This window comes from Stegostoma tigrinum, chromosome 2 (genome assembly GCF_030684315.1).
Source record: "Stegostoma tigrinum isolate sSteTig4 chromosome 2, sSteTig4.hap1, whole genome shotgun sequence".
NCBI lineage: Eukaryota > Metazoa > Chordata > Chondrichthyes > Orectolobiformes > Stegostomatidae > Stegostoma > Stegostoma tigrinum.
Window position 1 is genome coordinate 9,484,847 of NC_081355.1, and position 19,563 is coordinate 9,504,409.

General features: G+C 43.7%; 1 protein-coding gene across 3 annotated transcripts in view; it reads right to left on the reverse strand.

Annotated features, from left to right (window-relative positions):
* Positions 1 to 19,563, reverse strand: part of LOC125448607 (rab effector MyRIP-like) — a 328,324-nt gene that overhangs the window by 75,978 nt on the left and 232,783 nt on the right. For 2 of the 3 annotated variants that reach the window (XM_048524027.2, XM_048524011.2), the window contains exons 5-8: positions 15,078 to 15,158; positions 9,227 to 9,324; positions 8,184 to 8,264; positions 6,702 to 6,842 (exon numbers count right to left, since the gene is read on the reverse strand). In XM_048524027.2, the coding sequence (XP_048379984.1) occupies positions 6,702 to 6,842; positions 8,184 to 8,264; positions 9,227 to 9,324; positions 15,078 to 15,158 (401 nt within the window). The remainder of the gene's footprint in view (positions 1 to 6,701; positions 6,843 to 8,183; positions 8,265 to 9,226; positions 9,325 to 15,077; positions 15,159 to 19,563) is intronic. The other variant, XM_048524019.2, reaches the window with a different exon arrangement.

Below are 19,563 nucleotides of genomic sequence, written 5' to 3' on the forward strand. Positions count from 1 at the left end.
GTGTTTTGCATCTAGTTCAGAATTCCAGCATTTGCAGTGTTTTCACTCCTCCCACAATCTCTCACCGTTCCCGGACCACTCCACCTTTTCCAATCATAAAAACAGTCCAAGTTCCACCTCTCCGCAGACGTGAAGTAGTTGTTTCGGACTTGAAATGTTAACTGTTTCTCTCTCTGCAGAATGTAGCCACACCTGCTGTGTTTCTCCAGTCTTTTCTGTTTTTATTCCCTTCTTTATATTCCATTCCACTGGCAATTTATTGGGCTTATAAAATGTCTTTAGGCCACCATTTCCTTCACTTTCCCAATTATTTGCTGTACCTGCACGTTAGAATTGTGAGGTTCAAGTACAAAGACACTGAAATCCGTCTGCACCACAGTATTCTCTCCTTATTTAAATAATTTTCTGATTTTCTATCCTGTCCACCAAAGTTTTCTCAACACAGATTCATAGAATTGTATAGCACAGAAACAGACGCTTCGGTCCAAATTGTCCATGCCAACCAGATGTCCTAAATAAGTCTAGTTCTATTTGTCAGCATTTTGCCCATATCCCTCTAAACCCTTCACATTCATGTGCCCATCCAGATGCCTTTTAAATGTGTGTAACTTTACCAGCCTCCACCACTTCCTCTGGCAGCTCGTTCCGTTCACAAGCCAGCCTCTGGGTGAAAAAGTTGCCCCTTAGGTCCCTTTAAATCTTTCCCCTCTCACCTTAAACATATGCCCTTTAGTTCTGGACTCCTTCCAGAGCTTGTCTCTTTCCCCTCTCCATGCCCCTCATAAACACCAATCAGGTCATCCCTCAGCCTCCCACACTCCAGACAAATTAGCCTGAGCCTCTCCCTATAGCTCAAAGTCTCCAGGCCTGGCAACATTCTTGCAAATCTTTTCTGAACCCTTCGAATACTAGCCTAACCATTGTCCTGTACAGCCACAACATGACCTCACATGACCAAGTCTCGAAGGTACTGCAATGAGTTTCAAAGAGAGGCCTATTATTAAGCTGGGAAGGGTTCAGAAGAGATTTAACAGAACATTGGCAGATATGGAAGGTTTGGGTTATAAAGAAAGATTGGATAGGCTGAAATTTTTTTTTCACTGGAGAGCAGCAGGTTGAGAGACGAGGTTGAGGTTTATAAAATCATTAACGGGTATAGTCAGGGTTAACGATGGGTGTCTTTTCCTGAGGATGGGGGACGTCAAGACTACAGGGCATATTTTCAAGGTGACAGGACAGAGGTTTAAAATAGACATGAGAAGTAAATTTTTTTACACAGAGGGTGGTTTGCGTGTGGAATGAGCTTCCTGAGGAAGTGGTGGATGCGGGCATAGTTATAACAATTAAAGGACACTATATATACCAAGTCAGGAGCAGCATGTTGGCACTGATTTATTTCCATCTCCCCTCCTGTGATACCTTCCAGTATGGTTACAGTGAGCTGGATTATAATGCTCCGAATAAAAAATCCAAAAGAACTGTGGGTGGTAGAAATCAGAATCAAGAAAACAGAAATTGCTGGAAATATGATGCTCTGAATGTTGCCTCAGCTGGGACCAACACTTACACTGTGGGAGCAAACTGCCAAACAAACCATGAGATTTGCCAGGCAGATTAAAGCACAATACTGTGGGTGCTGGAAATTAAAAAGAAAACTGAATGTGCTGGAGAAACTCAGCAGGTGTGACAACATCTGCAAAGAGAGAAACAAGGAGCTAATGTTTCGAATCTGATGTGACTCTTCAGAACTGAAACCAGTTGGAAAATGGTGTATTTTATGCTGTAGAGAGATGGGGAGGAGGGGGTAAGTGGAACAGTTAGTGAGGGTGCCCAGAGCCAAAGACAATGGGAACGCTAATGGTGGCAAAGGGAACACAGAGATGGAATTGAAGGTGTTGGCACTATGGGGCAATTTAGCGTGGCCATTCCACCTAACCTGCACATCTTTGGACTGTGGGAGGAAACTGGAGCACCCGGAGGAAAGCCAGGCAGACACGGGGAGAGTGTGCAAACTCTACACAGTCACCCGAGGGTGGAATCGAACCCAGGTCCCTGGCGCTGTGAGGCAGCAGCGCTAACCACTGAGTCACTGTGCCGCTAAAGAAAGTATATCTTCAGCTGTGAAGAACTTTGTAAAATCCTGAAGTCACAGAAGTCTCTACATAAATGTAGGACCTGTTTTCTTTTCTCGAACATGAATCTGCTGTTCAGGTTTAGGTGCAGAGTTAATCTAGCCTAGGGCATGCCAAAGCTTGATTTATAGTTGCTGTGTAATCTGAACTAAATCATTCGTTCTCTGAATGCACAACATGTTTTATCCCTGCGACATTGATTTAAAAGCTGTGTGTATGGTTCAGCTCCATTCTGGTGCCGACTGAAGGTCTGCATTACTTGTGCTTCATCCTCAGCTGTAAATACTCTGCACACTCCAGCGGCTGAAAGTGGATCATGTTTTTCATTTCTACATCGAGTCCCTAACTTTTTCTCAAGAAAGATGCAGCTACACCAAAGTTTTGTCAACAACAACATCCCTGTCTGGCTGTGGTTCACGAATATTGCATTAGATTAGACACACAGAAGCGAGTGTAATGTTAGATAAAGTGAACTGAGAGGCAGCAGATGTGAATCCTTTCCAAATAACTTCTGTTTCCCTTCCTGCTAAAAGTCAAGCTGTTGCTTAACCTCATGTTGACAAATGTAAAAGTAACAAGGGTGTGTTGTATCAACATGAATGAGTATCATCAGGACAACTGCTATGGTCACTACACAGAATAGAGCCATAGAGCTGTACTGCATGGAAACAGGCCCTTTGGTTCAACTCGATCATGCCGAGCAGATATCCTAAATTAATCTAGCCCCATTGCCAGCATTTGGCCCATATCCCTCTCAACCCAGATAATAAAATGTGAGGCTGGATGAACACAGCAGGCCAAGCAGCATCTCAGGAGCACAAAAGCTGACGTTTCGGGCCTAGACCCTTCATCAGAGAGGGGGATGGGGGGAGGGAACTGGAATAAATAGGGAGAGAGGGGGAGGCGGACCGAAGATGGAGAGTAAAGAAGCTAGGTGGAGAGGAGAGTATAGGTGGGGAGGTAGGGAGGAGATAGGTCAGTCCAGGGAAGACGGACAGGTCAAGGAGGTGGGATGAGGTTAGTAGGTAGCTGGGGGTGCGGCTTGGGGTGGAAGGAAGGGATGGGTGAGAGGAAGAACCGGTTAGGGAGGCAGAGACAGGTTGGACTGGTTTTGGGATGCAGTGGGTGGGGGGGAAGAGCTGGGCTGGTTGTGTGGTGCAGTGGGGGGAGGGGATGAACTGGGCTGGTTTAGGGATGCAGTAGGGGAAGGGGAGATTTTGAAACTGGTGAAGTCCACATTGATACAACAGCAACTCATATTCCGCCTGGGAACCCTGCAGCCATATGGTATCAATTGGACTTCACCAGTTTCAAAATCTCCCCTTCCCCTACTGCATCCCTAAACCAGCCCAGTTCATCCCCTCCCCCCACTGCACCACACAACCAGCCCAGCTCTTCCCCCCCACCCACTGCATCCCAAAACCAGTCCAACCTGTCTCTGCCTCTCTAACCGGTTCTTCCTCTCACCCATCCCTTCCTCCCACCCCAAGCCGCACCCCCAGCTACCTACTAACCTCATCCCACCTCCTTGACCTGTCCGTCTCCCCTGGACTGACCTATCCCCTCCCTACCTCCCCACCTACACTCTCTCCACCTATCTTCTTTACTCTCCATCTTCGGTCCGCCTCCCCCTCTCTCCCTATTTATTCCAGTTCCCTCCCCCCATCCCCCTCTCTGATGAAGGGTCTAGGCCCGAAACGTCAGCTTTTGTGCTCCTGAGATGCTGCTTGGCCTGCTGTGTTCATCCAGCCTCACATTTTATTATCTTGGAATCTCCAGCATCTGCAGTTCCCATTATCTCTATCCCTCTCAACCCTTCCTACTCGTATCCATCCAGATGCCTTTTAAATATTGTCATTGTACCAGCCTCCACCACTTCCTCTGGCAGCTCATTCCACATACACACTAACCTCTGCGTGAAAAAGTTGCCCCTGAGGTCCCTTTTGTATCTATCCCCCTGTCTCCTTAAACCTATGCCCTCTAGTTTTGGACACCCCTACCTTAGGAAAAAGACCTTAGGCTGTTTACCCTATCCATGTCCTTCATGATTTTATAAATCTTTATAAGATCACCTCTCAGCCTCTGACACTCGAGGGAAAATAGCCTCAGCCTCTCCCTGTAGCTCTAACCCTCCAATCCGGGCAACATCCTTGGTAATCTTTTCTGCATCCTTTCAAGTTTCACAACATCCTTCCTACAGCAAGGAGACCAGCACAGAGCCTAACATTCCAGAAGAGGCCTAGCCAATGTCCTGTACATGACTTCCCAACCACTGTACCCAAAGAATGACATTAAATGCAGAGTACAGAAACAGGGCTCAGAGCCCTGCTGAATTGCTGTTTCACATGCGCTTCCTCACATACCTCTTCATTAAATTCTACCAGTATATCTTTCTGACACTTTCTCTCTGAAGACTACCACACTTCCCCTAGAAGTATCAGTGTATCTCCTGCCACTAATACAATCGGTACCAGGGAGAGTGGTACATGCGTATGATGTGCACTGTGATAGTGTGTGCATGTGTAGCTCTTCATTATACCTTTTTCCTACCAGCAGCAATGTGTCAGTACATGGGTTTTCAGTGAGTTTGTTTTGAGTGCCATGCATTACACAATACACTGTTCTGACATCCACATTGTCCAATGTAACCATAGCCTTGAACGTTTCCATATAAATTTTGACATTGTGCAGTTTTCTCTTATGTAGCTGGCGAATCAATACAAGGTGTAAGCAAAAAAGCAAAAACCCCAAAGAACTGCGGATGCTGGAAATCAGAAACAAAACCAGTGCACAATGGGACTAGATTAATTTAGGATGTCTGCTCGGCATGGACAAGTTGAACCAAAGGGTCTGTTTCCATGCTGTACAGCTCTATGGCTCTATTCTGTGTAATGACCATAAACTGCTGGAAAAGCTCAGCGGGTCTCTGGAGAGAAAGCACAGTTACAATTTGAGTTCAGTGACTCTTCATCAGAACGGGTCAGAAGAAGGAAGCACTGGACTCAAAATATAACTGTGCCTTCTCTCCACAGATCTGCTGAGTTTTTCCAGCAATTTCTGTTTTTGATTAAGAATTCCAGTCTGATATTATCAATTGAGTTAATTTCTTAAACATGTTCCATTTTCATTAACCTAAAAGTATTCCCGAACTAAATATCATACCCTTCTGAGTACACTGGACGTTGGAAATCTCATTTCCTGAAATTCCCGGATGTTTCTCATTACCACAGAAGTACGTACTACTGAGGAAATTGTTGAAAAGTGATAGGTGCAAACTTGTACAAGCCTAACAACTGCCCAGTTTGAAGAACATTGTCTTAACTGTTCGTCTCTAGAAAGCCAACTTGTTTGTTTTAATGGAAGCAGGTGACACCGACACAAACTGAAATGTTTGACTTCCAGCTTTTTCATCTTTACTTACCTCATCTTAAGGAGCATCTCCTTAAGGAACAATTTAAGGGGAGATGTCAGAGGTAGGTCTTTACTCAGAGAGTGGTAGGGGGTGGAATGCATTCCCAGAATGGGTACTGGAGTCGGCCTCATTAGCGGCATTTAAGTGGCTATTAGATAGGCATATGGATGATCGTAAAAGGTAGGGGTGGAAGTTAGAAAGACCTTTTGTTTAGGATAAAAGTTTGGCACAACATCGTGGGCCGAAGGGCCTGTACTGTGATGTATTGTTCTATGTTCTATAAACTCCCTATCTATCATCCACAAGACATAAGTTACAATCATGATCGAATACTCCCCATTTGCCTGAATGGGTGCAGCCCCAGCCACACTCAAGATGCTTGATACCATCCAGGACGAAGCAGCCCACTTGATTGGCACCACATCCACTCCCTCCACCACCAACGCTCAGTAGCAGCAGTGTGTACCATCTACAAGATGCACTGCAGAAATTCACCGAAGATCCTCAGACAGCACCTTCCAAACACACAACCACTTCCATCTGGAAGGATAAGGGCAGCAGATACATGGGAACATCACTACCTTCAGGTTTCCCTGCAAGCCGCTCACCATCCTGATTTGGAAATATATTGCTGTGCCGGGAATACCCTCCCGAATGGGATTATGTGTCAACACACAGCAGGTGGACTGCTGTGGTTCAAGAGGGCAGCTCACCACCACCGTCTCAATGGCAACAGGGACAGGCAATAAGTGCTGACCCAGCCAGCAACGCCCGCATCCCACAAATGAATAAATAAAGAGATTGAATTTAAAAAAAAGAACTTTTCAGACCTTCATTCCTGGCTCAGTGAGATAGTGGCCCTGCCTCTGAGCCTAAGTGACATTCTGGGTCTTGTTCGTCATGGCAACAGCAGGCATGTGGATAGGTGGCTAATCTACTCATCCTGCCAACATGGGCACAGCAGATGATTAAAGGGCAGAGATTTACCATTATCGACACCACATTCTGTCAGTATTTGGCTGAAAACGCTTGTGAAAATAAATAAGGGAAGCTACAACCTACACTGAATAAACACAGCCACAGTCTCTGGCATTACGTCGCATATTCTTTGCTGGCAACTGGAAACCTGGAAATGGAAATAAAGCTGTTGAACTTACCCACAGATGTGACATCCTACTGCAACTGTCAGGGGCATTTTCTTTTATGGAAAGTGGATAGATTGAGGCTCTGTTTTGCGAATGGGACTGTTCAGATTCAGAATCAGTCAATCTGCTCCCAGACTTCTTCCTCTGTATCACCTGCAATAAACAGAAGGCAGTAGACAATGACCCAGGGTCTCGTACCACTTGCCATGGGCAGGTTGGAAGGATTGGCAGACTGGTCATTCACCCGCTCATCTGTGCCACATCACTGTGTACATGCCAACAAGACCCAGACTGGCACTTGAACCTGGTCCCATCTGGTTCAGAGCCAGGGGCACCATGAAATATTAGATTTTTGTCAAGTCATACAGATGCCGCAGTTTCCCCAAAGTAGTGCTGGCACATTGGATCCAGAAGTCCTGGCCACATTTCTGATACAGCCTGTTTTCATCAATTGGGAAAACAGGAGTGAAGCAAGAGAGGAAGTCAAACCTAATGGGGTAAATTGGACAGAACACTGAATTCAAACAAATGTCATTTTTACAGTAGTGAGTGACTTACGATTTTATTAGACAAAGCGTAAATGCTCATAATAGGTGAATATGATCTCTGGAACTGTAAAACTGTCAAGGTATTTAAAACCTCCCTGTTTCTAAATGAAAACAGAAGCAGTCTATCCTTGACTCTGAGTTGAAGACAACATTACAGCTTGCATTTTTAACATATGTTTATTGATGGACTGTTATAGTATTATTGCTTAACTCATTTCCATAACCTGCCACTATCACAGTGGAGAGGCTGTACATCCACAGTTTCATTAACCAATAAGTTATTAAGAAATTATCCATCTTCAATGTAGGATTATAAATGAACATCTTTATGTTTATAAGTGATTAAGTACTTCAGGAGTTTCAAATGTATTGAACAGACTTCAATAATCTGGGTTTCTTCTAACAGAGTGAAATGTGTATTAGATACTCTGTACTTCATTGTATTTCATCTCAAATTGGTTATTCTGCCCATGTAGTTACTGGGTATGCTGGCATGGAAGATGGTGAATGGATGGGGGTGTTATGTATTGAAATGATTTGCCACTAAGTTAGCATCAGGCTATAAGGAGCAATGGGAATGGATAGGACATGGAAAAGGAGTAGAGAGGTGAGGGAGGGGGTTTGGGAAATGTGAGAGATGAGGGTTAGAGAATCTAATATTCAACCATGGAGTTGGCCTAGAGAATGGAGTTGAGCCTTTTGACTGGTCTGCTTTTGTACTTGGCAGTCCCTGTGGCATATTTCAGAGTGAGCTGGACTCTCACACTCACTTCTCATAGAGATGATCTTCAACAAGAATCTTCAAGGTCCGTTTACAGTGCTTTTTGGTATTGAAATCTTTTGGGATATATAACATGATCCTACACTAACAAATATTGTAAACTTATTCTGCCGCGGAATAATAATTCATTCTCTCTTGCAATACTTCAGTGTGGGAAACACAGACCTTTTGCATTATAGTTGTCGCAAGTTCTTCGATCAGTTCCTCCTTGTGCTCTTGTAAATAATGGCTCTCGTTTTGCTTTTCCTGCAAACAGACAAAGTACTACATTACCTGCAGAAGATAAAAGCAGCAGTGATCACAGAGGACACAAGTTGCTCTGAAACCTGCACAAAGGATACAGCGGGATATAAACAGATTGCAGATTTGGCCAGTGAAATGGCAGATAGAGTTTAAACTGGACAAATGCGAGGGGATGCCTTTTGGAAGATCAGTTTCAGGTATGAATTATACAATAAATGACAGAACCCTTAGGATCATTGATATCCAGAGGGATCTGGGCAAATAGGTCCACAGAGAATGGAAACACAAGTGGATATGGTGATCAAGAAGGTACGCAGCACGCTTGCCTTCATTGGCTGGGGCAGTGAATATAAAAGATAGCAAGTTATGTTACAGCTGTATAAAACTTTAATTAGGTTACATTTGGAATATTGCATGCAGTTCTGGTCACTACACTACCAGAAGGATGTGGATGCTTTGGAGAGGGTGTAGAGAAGATTTACCAGGATGTTGCCTGGTCTGCAGGATTTTAGTTATGAGGAGAGGTTTGATAAACTTGGATAGTTTTCACAGGAAAGATGGAGACTGAGGGCACAATCTGATAGAGGTCGACAAAATCATAAGAAGCATTGCTAGAGCTGATAGTCAAAGACTTTTTCCTAGGGTGGAAAGGCCAATGACAAGAGAGAACAGGTTCAAGGTGACAGGGGAAAAGTTTAGGGGCGAGGAAAATCTTTCACCCAGAGGGTAGTTGGTATCTAGAATGCACTACCAATGGAGATGGTGGAAACAGGTCCATTAGCCACCTTTAAAGCATATCTTGATAGACACATGAACGTGAGCTAAACAGAGGGATAGAAACCGCACATGGACACTAAGTAGAGGGTCTGAATAAGGATGTGGGATTAGCACAGGTTTGGTGGGCCAAAGGGCCTGTTCCTGTGTTGTATTTATTGCATTGTAACGTCACCGATGTAGGAACTCACCAAACTGTCACTGAAGGACTCTGCTTTGGTGATAGCCTCTTCAACTGCTTCCTCAGCCACCCGCAAGGCCGCAGCTAGAGTTTCAGTGATTGTGTGACCTTCAACACGAGATGAGACATTAAGCTTTACACCATTTATGAAACGTGCAGCAGCATCAGAATACATCAGGTTTTAGTTTTGTCTTTAACAGAGGGAATGTGCTAAATAAATGGCTGCACACCCATTTGAAGATTTAAATGAAATCTAATAGTTCAAAAGTATACAATCATTTGGCTTTTTGCAGTTTGTATTCTCAACTGGTGACTTAACTTCTCATTCCCTTTAAAACAGAAGAAATAGGAACGGGAGTAGGTTATTTGGCACATTAAGCCTGCTGTGCCATTCAGTATGATTATCGCTGATCTTGGGCTTCCATTCCTGTCTATTTGCCTGTCTATTCCCGAAATCCACTGATTCCCTGAGATACCAAAAACCCGTCCACCCCAATCTATTCAACAATGGAACATCCACACCTTCTGATGGAGGTCATCCCAAAGATTCACCATTTTCTTTGTGTAAAGTAATCACGCTTCATCTCAGTCCAAAGTGATTGACCTGTCCTCTTGAAGCTGTGCCCCTATGTTTTGGATTCCCCACATCAATGAAGACAATCTCTCAGGGTCTACTCTGTCAAACCTCTTCAGAGTCTTGTATGTTTCACTGCGATCACCTCTTATTTTTCTAATCACCAGAGGATATAGACTCGACAACTCCCTCATCCCTTTGTGGAAATATCTTTACCCACAATTTCTTCCCTTCAATTTTGATGAGTGCGTCTTGAACTGGGGCCTTGTTTAGCAGCTGGTAATGTGTAAAGTTTCTCATCCCTGGTTCTGCTTCTGCTGCACAGTTTGTCGTAAACAGAATTTTGCCTGATTTTGCAGCATTCCCAATCCCTCATTCCTTAAAATGAACGATCCAAAACATGTGGGCGAGGCAGAAATTGGATTTGCTGCTCCAGCTTGCCAGCTCATGCGTCAATCAGAGGTGAGAGCCTGAAATGGCAGCATAGTCTTTTAAAACAGGCAGGACAGAAATCATTAAAAAAACCATTGATATGCTCAGCCCAACAGCACTAAAGCTGAAGATCCGACATGCTTATTTACTGATGACAATTGATAATGAGCAACAATGGACGGTTTGCAACAAAAGCAAAAAAGCTACTGATGCTGGAAATGTGAACTAAAATCAGAAAGTGCTGGAGAAACTCAGCAGGTCCAGCAGTGTGTTTGGAGAGGAAAACAGAGCTAACATTTCATGTCTGGTCTGGCTTTTCTTCAGATACATCAGACTACAGGCTTCAAATGCCAGCATGATATTCTCTGCACTGATAGGCAGATCTATGAAGTTGTGTAAGTTCATTTAGACCTTCTTTATTCCTGTATCCAATTCAATTTGTTTTCCAATACAGTGATGTTTGTAATTTGAGTTTTTATCCAGCATATTTGTTCACATGCCATGAAGCGACACACATGAGTCTATTATAGAGATCAGGAAAATCAATGCAATGGGTTCAGAGAAAGAATAATGACCTAACACCGCTCACAGCCACCCCCCACCCCCAAAATTACATCTTCACTCATAACAGGGAAGCTCACTATCTGAATCCTATCCTCGGGGTATAAAAGCAGATGGGCTCCTTTGACCAGCGATCCTAATCGAGCTGAAACTTGCTAACATACAGCTTCTTTGGCTTTGAGAGATCTCTCACCCCCGCCATTTCACAGCTTCGCCCTCAGCTTTGTTTCTTTGGGAGGTGGTGTTCTTGTTTAGAGTAGGTCCCAGTAGAGTCAGGCCATGTGGGGTGGGAGGAACGTCTGATCTGCTGACTCAGTGCTTCGTCAAGTATTATTACAGGCAAACGCTCTCTCAGATTCAGCAGCTTCTGGACTAAGGCGATGTGAGATTTCAGAACATGCTGGTTTTTCACATTCAAAACACTGGAATGCATTAATTCAAATCAAAAGGGCTTACTCAGTGAATTGGGAGCATAGGAAGGTCAAACCGCTATGATTGCAAAGCACTTCTGATTAATAGCCATGTTGCTACTGATGTGTTGGATTTATGTCTTTCATGCCTCCCCTTTTCTCCCTACATAAGACCATTAGATGTAGGTGCAGATGTAGGCCATTCAGCCCATTAGGCCTGCTAAACCATTCAATGAGATCATAACTGATTTGATTATTCTCAAGTCTACTTTCCTGACTTTTCCCCATAACTCTGATTGTAAATCTGGAACAAAAATCAGAAGTTGCTGGAAAAGCTCAGCAAATCTGGCAGCACCTGTGAAGGATAAAACAGAGTTAACCTTTCGGGTCTGGTGACCCTTCCTCAGAATGGATTACAAGTCTGTCTATTACAGCCTTGAATATACTTAATGATCTACCTTCCACAGGCCTTTGTGGTTAAGAATTCCACAGATTCACATCCTTCTCATCTGTCTTAAATGTGTGGCCCATGATTTGGAGATGATGCCCACTGATCCGAGACTCTCCTACAAGGAGATACAACCTTACCACATCTACCTGTCAAATCCCCAAAGTCCATAAGGACAATCTGCTTCAAATAAGAAGTAAACAAAAGTGAATTTTAAAGAACGCCAATTGTTTGAACAATATTAATTTTCAGAGTGCTCGATTTGAGGCAGTGCAGCTGTAGTGTTGCACTTCATTGAGCAAATGGTATCTATTTTGAGATACAGCGATATGACAAGCTGGGATATGTGGGGGCTGTTTTCCTCTCACTCATATCCTCTCACTGCTGGAATCATCCTCGTAAACTTTTTCTAGACATACTCCAGAGTCCCTACACTCCTTTGAAATATGGAGGCTGAAACTGTACACAGTTCTGTCGATGATACTTATTTTAATTTTTTGTTTAAAAAAGCTTCTCCCTAGCTTTATGGGATGCTCAGTATTTTAATCACTTCTCACAACTATAATTTCTCTACACGATACTGTCAAAGGCATCAATACCTAATCCACCACACCCCTGTATGTTGCACTGATCATTGCTTTGGTCTAACCAAGGCTTTTGCAAGGATTCAATGTTGTTTCTGTCTTCCCCCACTCTACATTGCCATGCAACTGGGTGTGGTTAATTCTAATTTCACCAAACCATTTTACCTCTGCGCTATGACCTCTGGGGTTGCCTGCAGATCTAACCTATACCCTCACTCTTCACTTACTCGCTGCACCTTGACATTATTACCTACAGTCATCAATTTCTGCAGGAATGCTGAGGGCCCTCAGTTCTATCTATTCACTAACTTTCTCATAGCCTCCACTGCTGCTGTGTGGACAGGCTGTTTACCTGCCACATGATTTTGGAGCAGCCCTAACACCCTCCAGCAAAAATATTGGGAAGTCGTCATATTTGACTCTGAACTAAGTTTCCTATTTTGTAGAGGAGACCGAAATGTCAGCCTTCCTGCTCCTCTGATGCTGCTTGGCCTGCTGTGTTCATACAGCTCCACACTGTGTTATCTTCCTATTTTGTAACTCTCTTTTGCAAAAACTACCAAAATAACATCACCCAAATAACGTCACCAATCTTTGTCCCTGATCCTTTGCTGAAATCCTCAAGTTTTCCCAACATCATTTCCAGGCTGAACTTTTCTGATGCTCTTGTGGAGAGCTCCTGTCTTACAATCTCCTTTAACTGCAACTCATCCAATTCTGATGAAGAGACATATAGACTCAAAACCTTTGCTTGCTCTCTTCCAATGGATATTGCCTGACCTGCTGTGATCTCCACCAATTTTTTGCTTTCCGTACAGATGCCAGCATCTGCAGTAAGTTGCTCCTAACTCATCCAGAAGTCTGTTACCTGTACCCTGACCTGGAGGAGACCCCGGCTCACCAATGATTCTATCCTTGTTGAGCTATTCTAGCTCCTGGTCCACCAATCTCTCAGATTTAAAATCCTCATCCTCCTATTTAAAGCCCTTCACGACTTTGATGCCCGAGGGTGGGATCGAACCTGGGTCCCTGGGGCTGTGAAGAAACAGTGCTAACCACTCAGCCACAGTGCTGGCCCAAAATGACAATGAGCATTTCCTATCCGACTGCTTTGTCAATCACCTTATAATGTCACCCTCTTATTAAGAAACCCTCAGCCACTGAGAACAATTTCTCTTTATTCAAACCTCTTCTATCCTTTCCTTCTTCACTACATTGTCATGAATCATACCTTCAGCTACCGAGGTCCTTTGCTTTGGCACAGGGTCAATGACACTGCAAACCAGGCTGTAAAGAACTAGAATTCCAACAGGGATTGCCTATCGGATGGCAATCTTTGTTCTCCGATCTATCTAAGGATGTAAAACAAAAAACAGAAGTTGCTGGGAAAACTCGGCAGGTCTGGCAGCATCTGTGAAGAAAAAGTCAGAGATAACGTTTCAGGTCTGGTGACCCTTCCTCAAATGCAGATGTTTTTCACAGATGCTGCCAGACCTGCTGAGTTTTTCCAGCAACTTCTGTTTTTATGCCTGATTTACACCATCCACAGTTCTTTTGGTTTTTATCTAAGGATGTAAATGTGATCTTATAAGACCTTTCCCCGCAAAAGGTTAAACACATGTACCAGCAGGTTCCAGAACAGTTTCTTCCTCACTGTTATGAGATTACTGAATGGCCCTCTCAAATTTCAAATCTAATGTCGATCTTGCTTTTTGTACACTTTTTCTGCGGTTGTAACTTTGTATTCCCCACCCTGTTCAATCACCCTATGATTTTTGTGTCTTTGTATGTTATGATTTACTGTTGCATGCAAAACAAAATGCTTCACTGTACTTAGGTACATGTGACAATAATAAATCAAATCAAGAAATCTAATCAAATCAAAAATATGGGAGCAGCAGTTTTAAATGGGTTGGAAAATTTTAAAATTGTTAACGGAATGTTTAACTTGAAAAATGGCGGAAGTTTCTTGATGCACAGTTAGTACTGAAGGAGAAGTAGGCAATCCATTGAAAACCGGGGAACTCACGAAGCTGTGGATTCCCAGAATGGTATATGGTAGGAGAAAGCTATTCAGCTCTGCGAGTCTGCAATGGCTCGTTCAGAAAGGAGGTGAGTTTAGAACCATCACAGACGCAGTCAGTGGCAACCACATCTAATGAGGTCAGATCTGATAAGCACTGAAGAAACTTCAGCCCACTGTTCTCACAGTCGCTGCCAAGTTACCCTTGGCATTCCAACCACCAGCCCTGTCTTCTTCCTGTGGGCCCTCACACTTCCAGATTCAGAAGCTGGAAATGTAATTAAGTCACCATAAGTCACTCGCTCTCTCATTAGGCAGAGGCAATTGGTGGTGATTTAACCTAAGGATTAGCATGCCTAAGGCTAGGGGTGAGATTGAGAAGGTGGGACCTGTGTGAGAATTGAACCCATGCTGAGGTGTCACTCTGCATCACAAACCAAGTGATTTTAGTGCTAGGTAGAGAAGGCTCAAAGGGGCTGAATGGCCTACTTCTACTCAAAATTCTAATGTTCATTTGTATTTAGGCTAAGCTATACCCCTTTCGCTGAAGGAGATTGCAACATTAGGTTTTTAATGGCAATCTGACAGCTTCATGCTCAAGACCAGCTTTTTAATTCCATGCTTGAATTTAATTGCATCAACTGCAGTGGTGGGACTTGAACTCATGACTCTGAATAGTTTTTCCAGACTTCTGGATTACGAGCAATTCGCAGTCCTATCCTTTTGTGTCATGTTACAAATGTTGCTGTAATCCTTCCAAATGGGGAAAGCACACGCCTGAAGGTTATATACAACGCCACAGTCACTTTCCGTGCAATTTCAACCTCACCTTCAGTTTGTCTGTCGGACGTGGAGTCATTTCCACAGAGACACTCTTCGTTCTCTTGGCCATCAGCAAGAATATTGCCTTCTGCACAGAACACAACGTTCAGATCTTGAGTTAAGAAGACTTGTTGGGAAAAGGGAATTGATAACAATGTCAGTTCATTGCTCTCATGGGGTAAAAGCATCTAAAGAGACGAGCTGCAATCTCAGGATGACGCCTCATATTACACAGTTAAATTTATAAAAGGCTGCATGAAGATATTAATGCAACAGGATGGAGAGAGCTCGTATAAAGGTGAAGACAGCGAGGTTGAGTTCCCTTGGGAATGCATGAGTGTTGCCTCTAATGTAACGGAAACTGTACCTTTACTCCAAGGATAGCTACTGAACATGTATGAAAGGAGCTATGTCATAGGGATATCAGATTGCATGGAATTGGAGCCTGTATGTGTAAGGGAACGTGTCCTCTCTTATCATGACGTCTCATACTTTGCTAGAAGATTGAGCAGAAGGAAGGCCTGGGGGCAGTCAGCATAATTCAGAAGAGCGAGCAAAAAGAGGACCTGGGAGGCACAGTCATGGGTTTGGAATTGGTCCTGCAGGTAGCTAAATGGTGAGTAACTGGTAAGTGGTTTAGGTCTATTCTATTTGTAAGGTCTAAAGTAGTACAAGAACAGGTGGTTGTGATGAGAACATACATAAAGAATGGGGACAAATAACTGAATGAATTATATCAGCAAGTAATTTTAAACAGCACATAAGAGATGGCATAAGCGTCACAGTTGCAGCATATGGGAGCTCTTGGATGGCACAGGGATCCAAGGCAAATGGGTTAGGAGCTGCCTGAAAGGTTGGCACACACCTACTGGCTATTGGGCAGATAGCTGAATGGCCTGGACAGAGTGCATCTTGGGAAGATGCTTCCATTGGTAGGAGAGACTAGGACCCGAGGGCACAGCTTAAGAGTAAAGGGAAGACCTTTTAGAACGGAGATGAGGAGAAACTTCTTCAGCCAGACAATGGTGAATCTATGGAATTCAGTGCCACAGAAGGCTGTGGAGGCCAGATCATTGAGTACATTTAAGACAGAGATAGACAGGTTCTTGATTATCAAGGGGATCAAGGGTTATGGGGAGAAAGCCGGAGAATGGCATTGAGGAACTTATCAGCCATGATTGAACGGTAGGGCAGACTCGATGAGCTGAATGGCCTAATTTCTGCTCCTTTGTCTTATAGCTATTGACTGCCACTTTGGGATGTCACTGCTGCTCACATGCCTCAGAGATCTGCCCAGCAGCATCAAAAAACCAAATAAAACCTAGTTCGATAGTAAATGTTTATAGCTCCAACAGCTTTGCCTCAGGGTTAGCTTCTGAGCTTGAGGCTGAATCTTAAACACTCAGGGTGCAGCAAATTGCCTGGAGGTTTGTACCAGGAAGCTGTCACACAATCTTAGAACAGCATTATCTAACTTGGTCAGTGAAAGGAGGATGTAACTGCGAGTGAGGCAAGTGAGGGCACCCACGGGGTAGAGGAGAAGAGCCATGATTACTCAAAAGGTTTGAGATTCCTTCTGCTTGTTTGGGTGAGAGAGAGGGCTCCCAGGTGGATAAGCTAACTAACCATTGTAACTGTGGGTACAGGTAATCAAGCGTGGTGAGCAAACAGAAATGTCATGGTCGTAGAGAAGTACAACAACACTGTCTTGTGCAGCCAAGAACATACAACCTGAAGGCTGTGGGGCCCACCTGATGCCAGGGTTCAGATATCTGCTCAGAGCTGGGTGAATCTAGTAGGCATTGTGGATGCAGATACCAACGCCATAGGCAGGACAAGGAAAGAGGATTTTCTTAGATAGTGTAAGGAACTAGACACCAGACTGAAGAGAAGAACCTCAAGGGTAATAACCTCTGGGGTTATTACCTGAGCCACATGCCAGTTGGAAGAGGGCAGATAAAATTAATACAATGAACTTAGTTCAAAGATTTGTGAGGGAGAAGTGTGTTCCAGTTCATGGGTCACTGGCACCAGAACTGGCACAAGAGGGAGCTGTACCAATGGGATGGTTTGTCCTTGCCCATGCTGGGATCAGTGCCCTAATAAACCACATAGCAAGGCAAGTAGAGAGGGCTTTAAAGTAAACCATGTTTACAATGTAAACAATGTCTACAAGTAAACAATATAACATTGTGCCTATTTAAGAAAGGTGGTAAGGAAAAGCCAGGGTACTACAGACTGGTGAGCCTGACATCAGTGGTGGGCAAGTTGTTGCAGGGAATCCTGAATGGCAGGATTTACATGTATTTGGAAAGGCAAGGACTGATTACACAGTCAACATGGCTTTGTGCATAGGACATTGTGTCTCATTAACCTGAATGAGTTTTTTTGAAGAAGTAACAGAGGATTGATAAGGGCAGTGTGGGGAATGTGATTTATATGGATTAGAGTAAGCCATTCAACATGGTAGACTGGTGAACAAGGTTTGATCACATGGAATACAGGGAGAACTAGCTATTTGGATACAGAACTGGCTTGAAGGTAGAAGACAGAAGGTGGTGGTGGAGGGTTGCTTTTCAGACTGGAAGCCTGTGACCAGCGGTGTTCCACAAGGATCGGTGCTGGGTCCACTGCTTTTTGTCATTTATATAAATGATTTGGATGTGAACATTGGAGGTTTGGTTAGTAAGTTTGCAGGTGACACTAAAATTGGAGATGTAGGGACAGCGAAAAGGTTACCTCAGAGTAAGACAGGATCTTGACCAGATGGGTCAATGGGCCAAGGAGAGGCAGATGGAGTTTAATTTAGATAAATGTAAGGCACTGCATTTTGGAAAGGCAAATCAGGGCAGGACTTATACACTTAATGGTAAGGTCCTGGGGAGTATTGTTGAACAAAGAGACCTTGGAGTGCAGGTTCATAGTTCCTTAAAGACGGAGTCGCAGGTAGATAGTATGGTGAAGAAGGCATTTGGTATGTTTCCTTTTATTGGTCAGTGCTTTGAGTAATGGCATTGGAAGGTCATGTTGTGGCTGTACTGGACATAAGTTTGGTCACTTTTGGAATACTGTGTGCAATTCTGGTCTCTCTCCTATAGGAAGGATGTTGGGAAACTAGAAACGGTTCCGAAAATATTTACAACAATATCGTCAGGGTTGGAGGGTTTGAGCTACAGGAAGAGGCTGAATAGACTGGCGCTATTTTCCCTGGAGCATTGGAAGCTGGGGTGTGACCTTATAGAGGTTTATAAAATCAGGAGGGGCATGGATAGGGTGAATAGGCAAGGTCTTTTCCCTGGGGTGGGGAGTCGTAAACTAGACGGCACAGGTTTAAGGTGAGAGGACAAAGATATAAAAGGGGCCTAAAGGGCAACTTTTTAACAAAGAGGGTGATGCATACGTGGAATGAGCTGCCAGAGGAAGTGGTGGAGGCTGGCACAGTTACAACATTTAAAAGGCATCTGGACGAGTATATGTATAGGAAAGATTTAGAGGTATATGGGCCAAATGCTGGCAAATGGGACTAGACTTATCTAGGATATCTGGTTGGCATGGACCAGTTGGACTGAAGGATCTGTTTCCGTGTAGTCGGAGTGGGGATCAAGCTTGGGTATAGGTGGCAAATCGAAGAGTAGAGTCAAGGCAGGAGTGCAGAATAGCAACTTGAGCAATGCAGGTCAGAGAATAATAGAAAGGGACAGAAAGAACACATCTAAGAGCATAGCGAAAGGCTAGGTGAAAATGCTTCAAAACTTGTACTGTTTGGAAAGATGTTGCAAAGCCAACAACAAGATAAAAATAAAGATCCTGTATCTGAATGTACATAGCATTCACCACAAAATAAAGAGATTGATAGTGCACACTGCAGTGAATAAATACGATCTAATAGCCATTACGGAGACTGGGCTGTATGAAGATAAGAATGTGGTCCTGAATATTGAGATGTATCTCACATTCAAGAAGAATACGAATTAGGTCAAGGTGGGGACAGATGGAGTGGCACTGTTAATTAATGACGGCATTTAATTAATGGTGCATTCATTCAGAGATTATCCTAATTCAGGGCACCAGGAGTTAGAATCAATTTGTGTGCAGATGAGGAACAACGGGGGGAAAAGGAATCAATACTAGGGGTGGTTTAGAACTCCCCCTAACCACACAATCTTTGGCAAAGTACATAAAATTGAACCTTCCACCTTAAACCTATGCCCTGTAGTTTTGGACTCCCCCATCCTGGGGAAATAAAGGTCAGATGATTGGTTCTGAGGAAGCATCTCTGGACCCAAAACGTTAAGTCTTTTTTTTCTGCAGACCTGCTGAGCACTTCCAACAACTTCTGCTTTTGCTCCCAATTTACAGTTCCTGATCCATAGTTCTTTTGGTTTCTATTTTTTACATAAATGTTGGGTGCTTGTGATAGACAGACAACCATAATTTTGGGTGATTTTAATCTACACATAACTTGGAAAAAATCAGACTGGCAATGGTCCAGG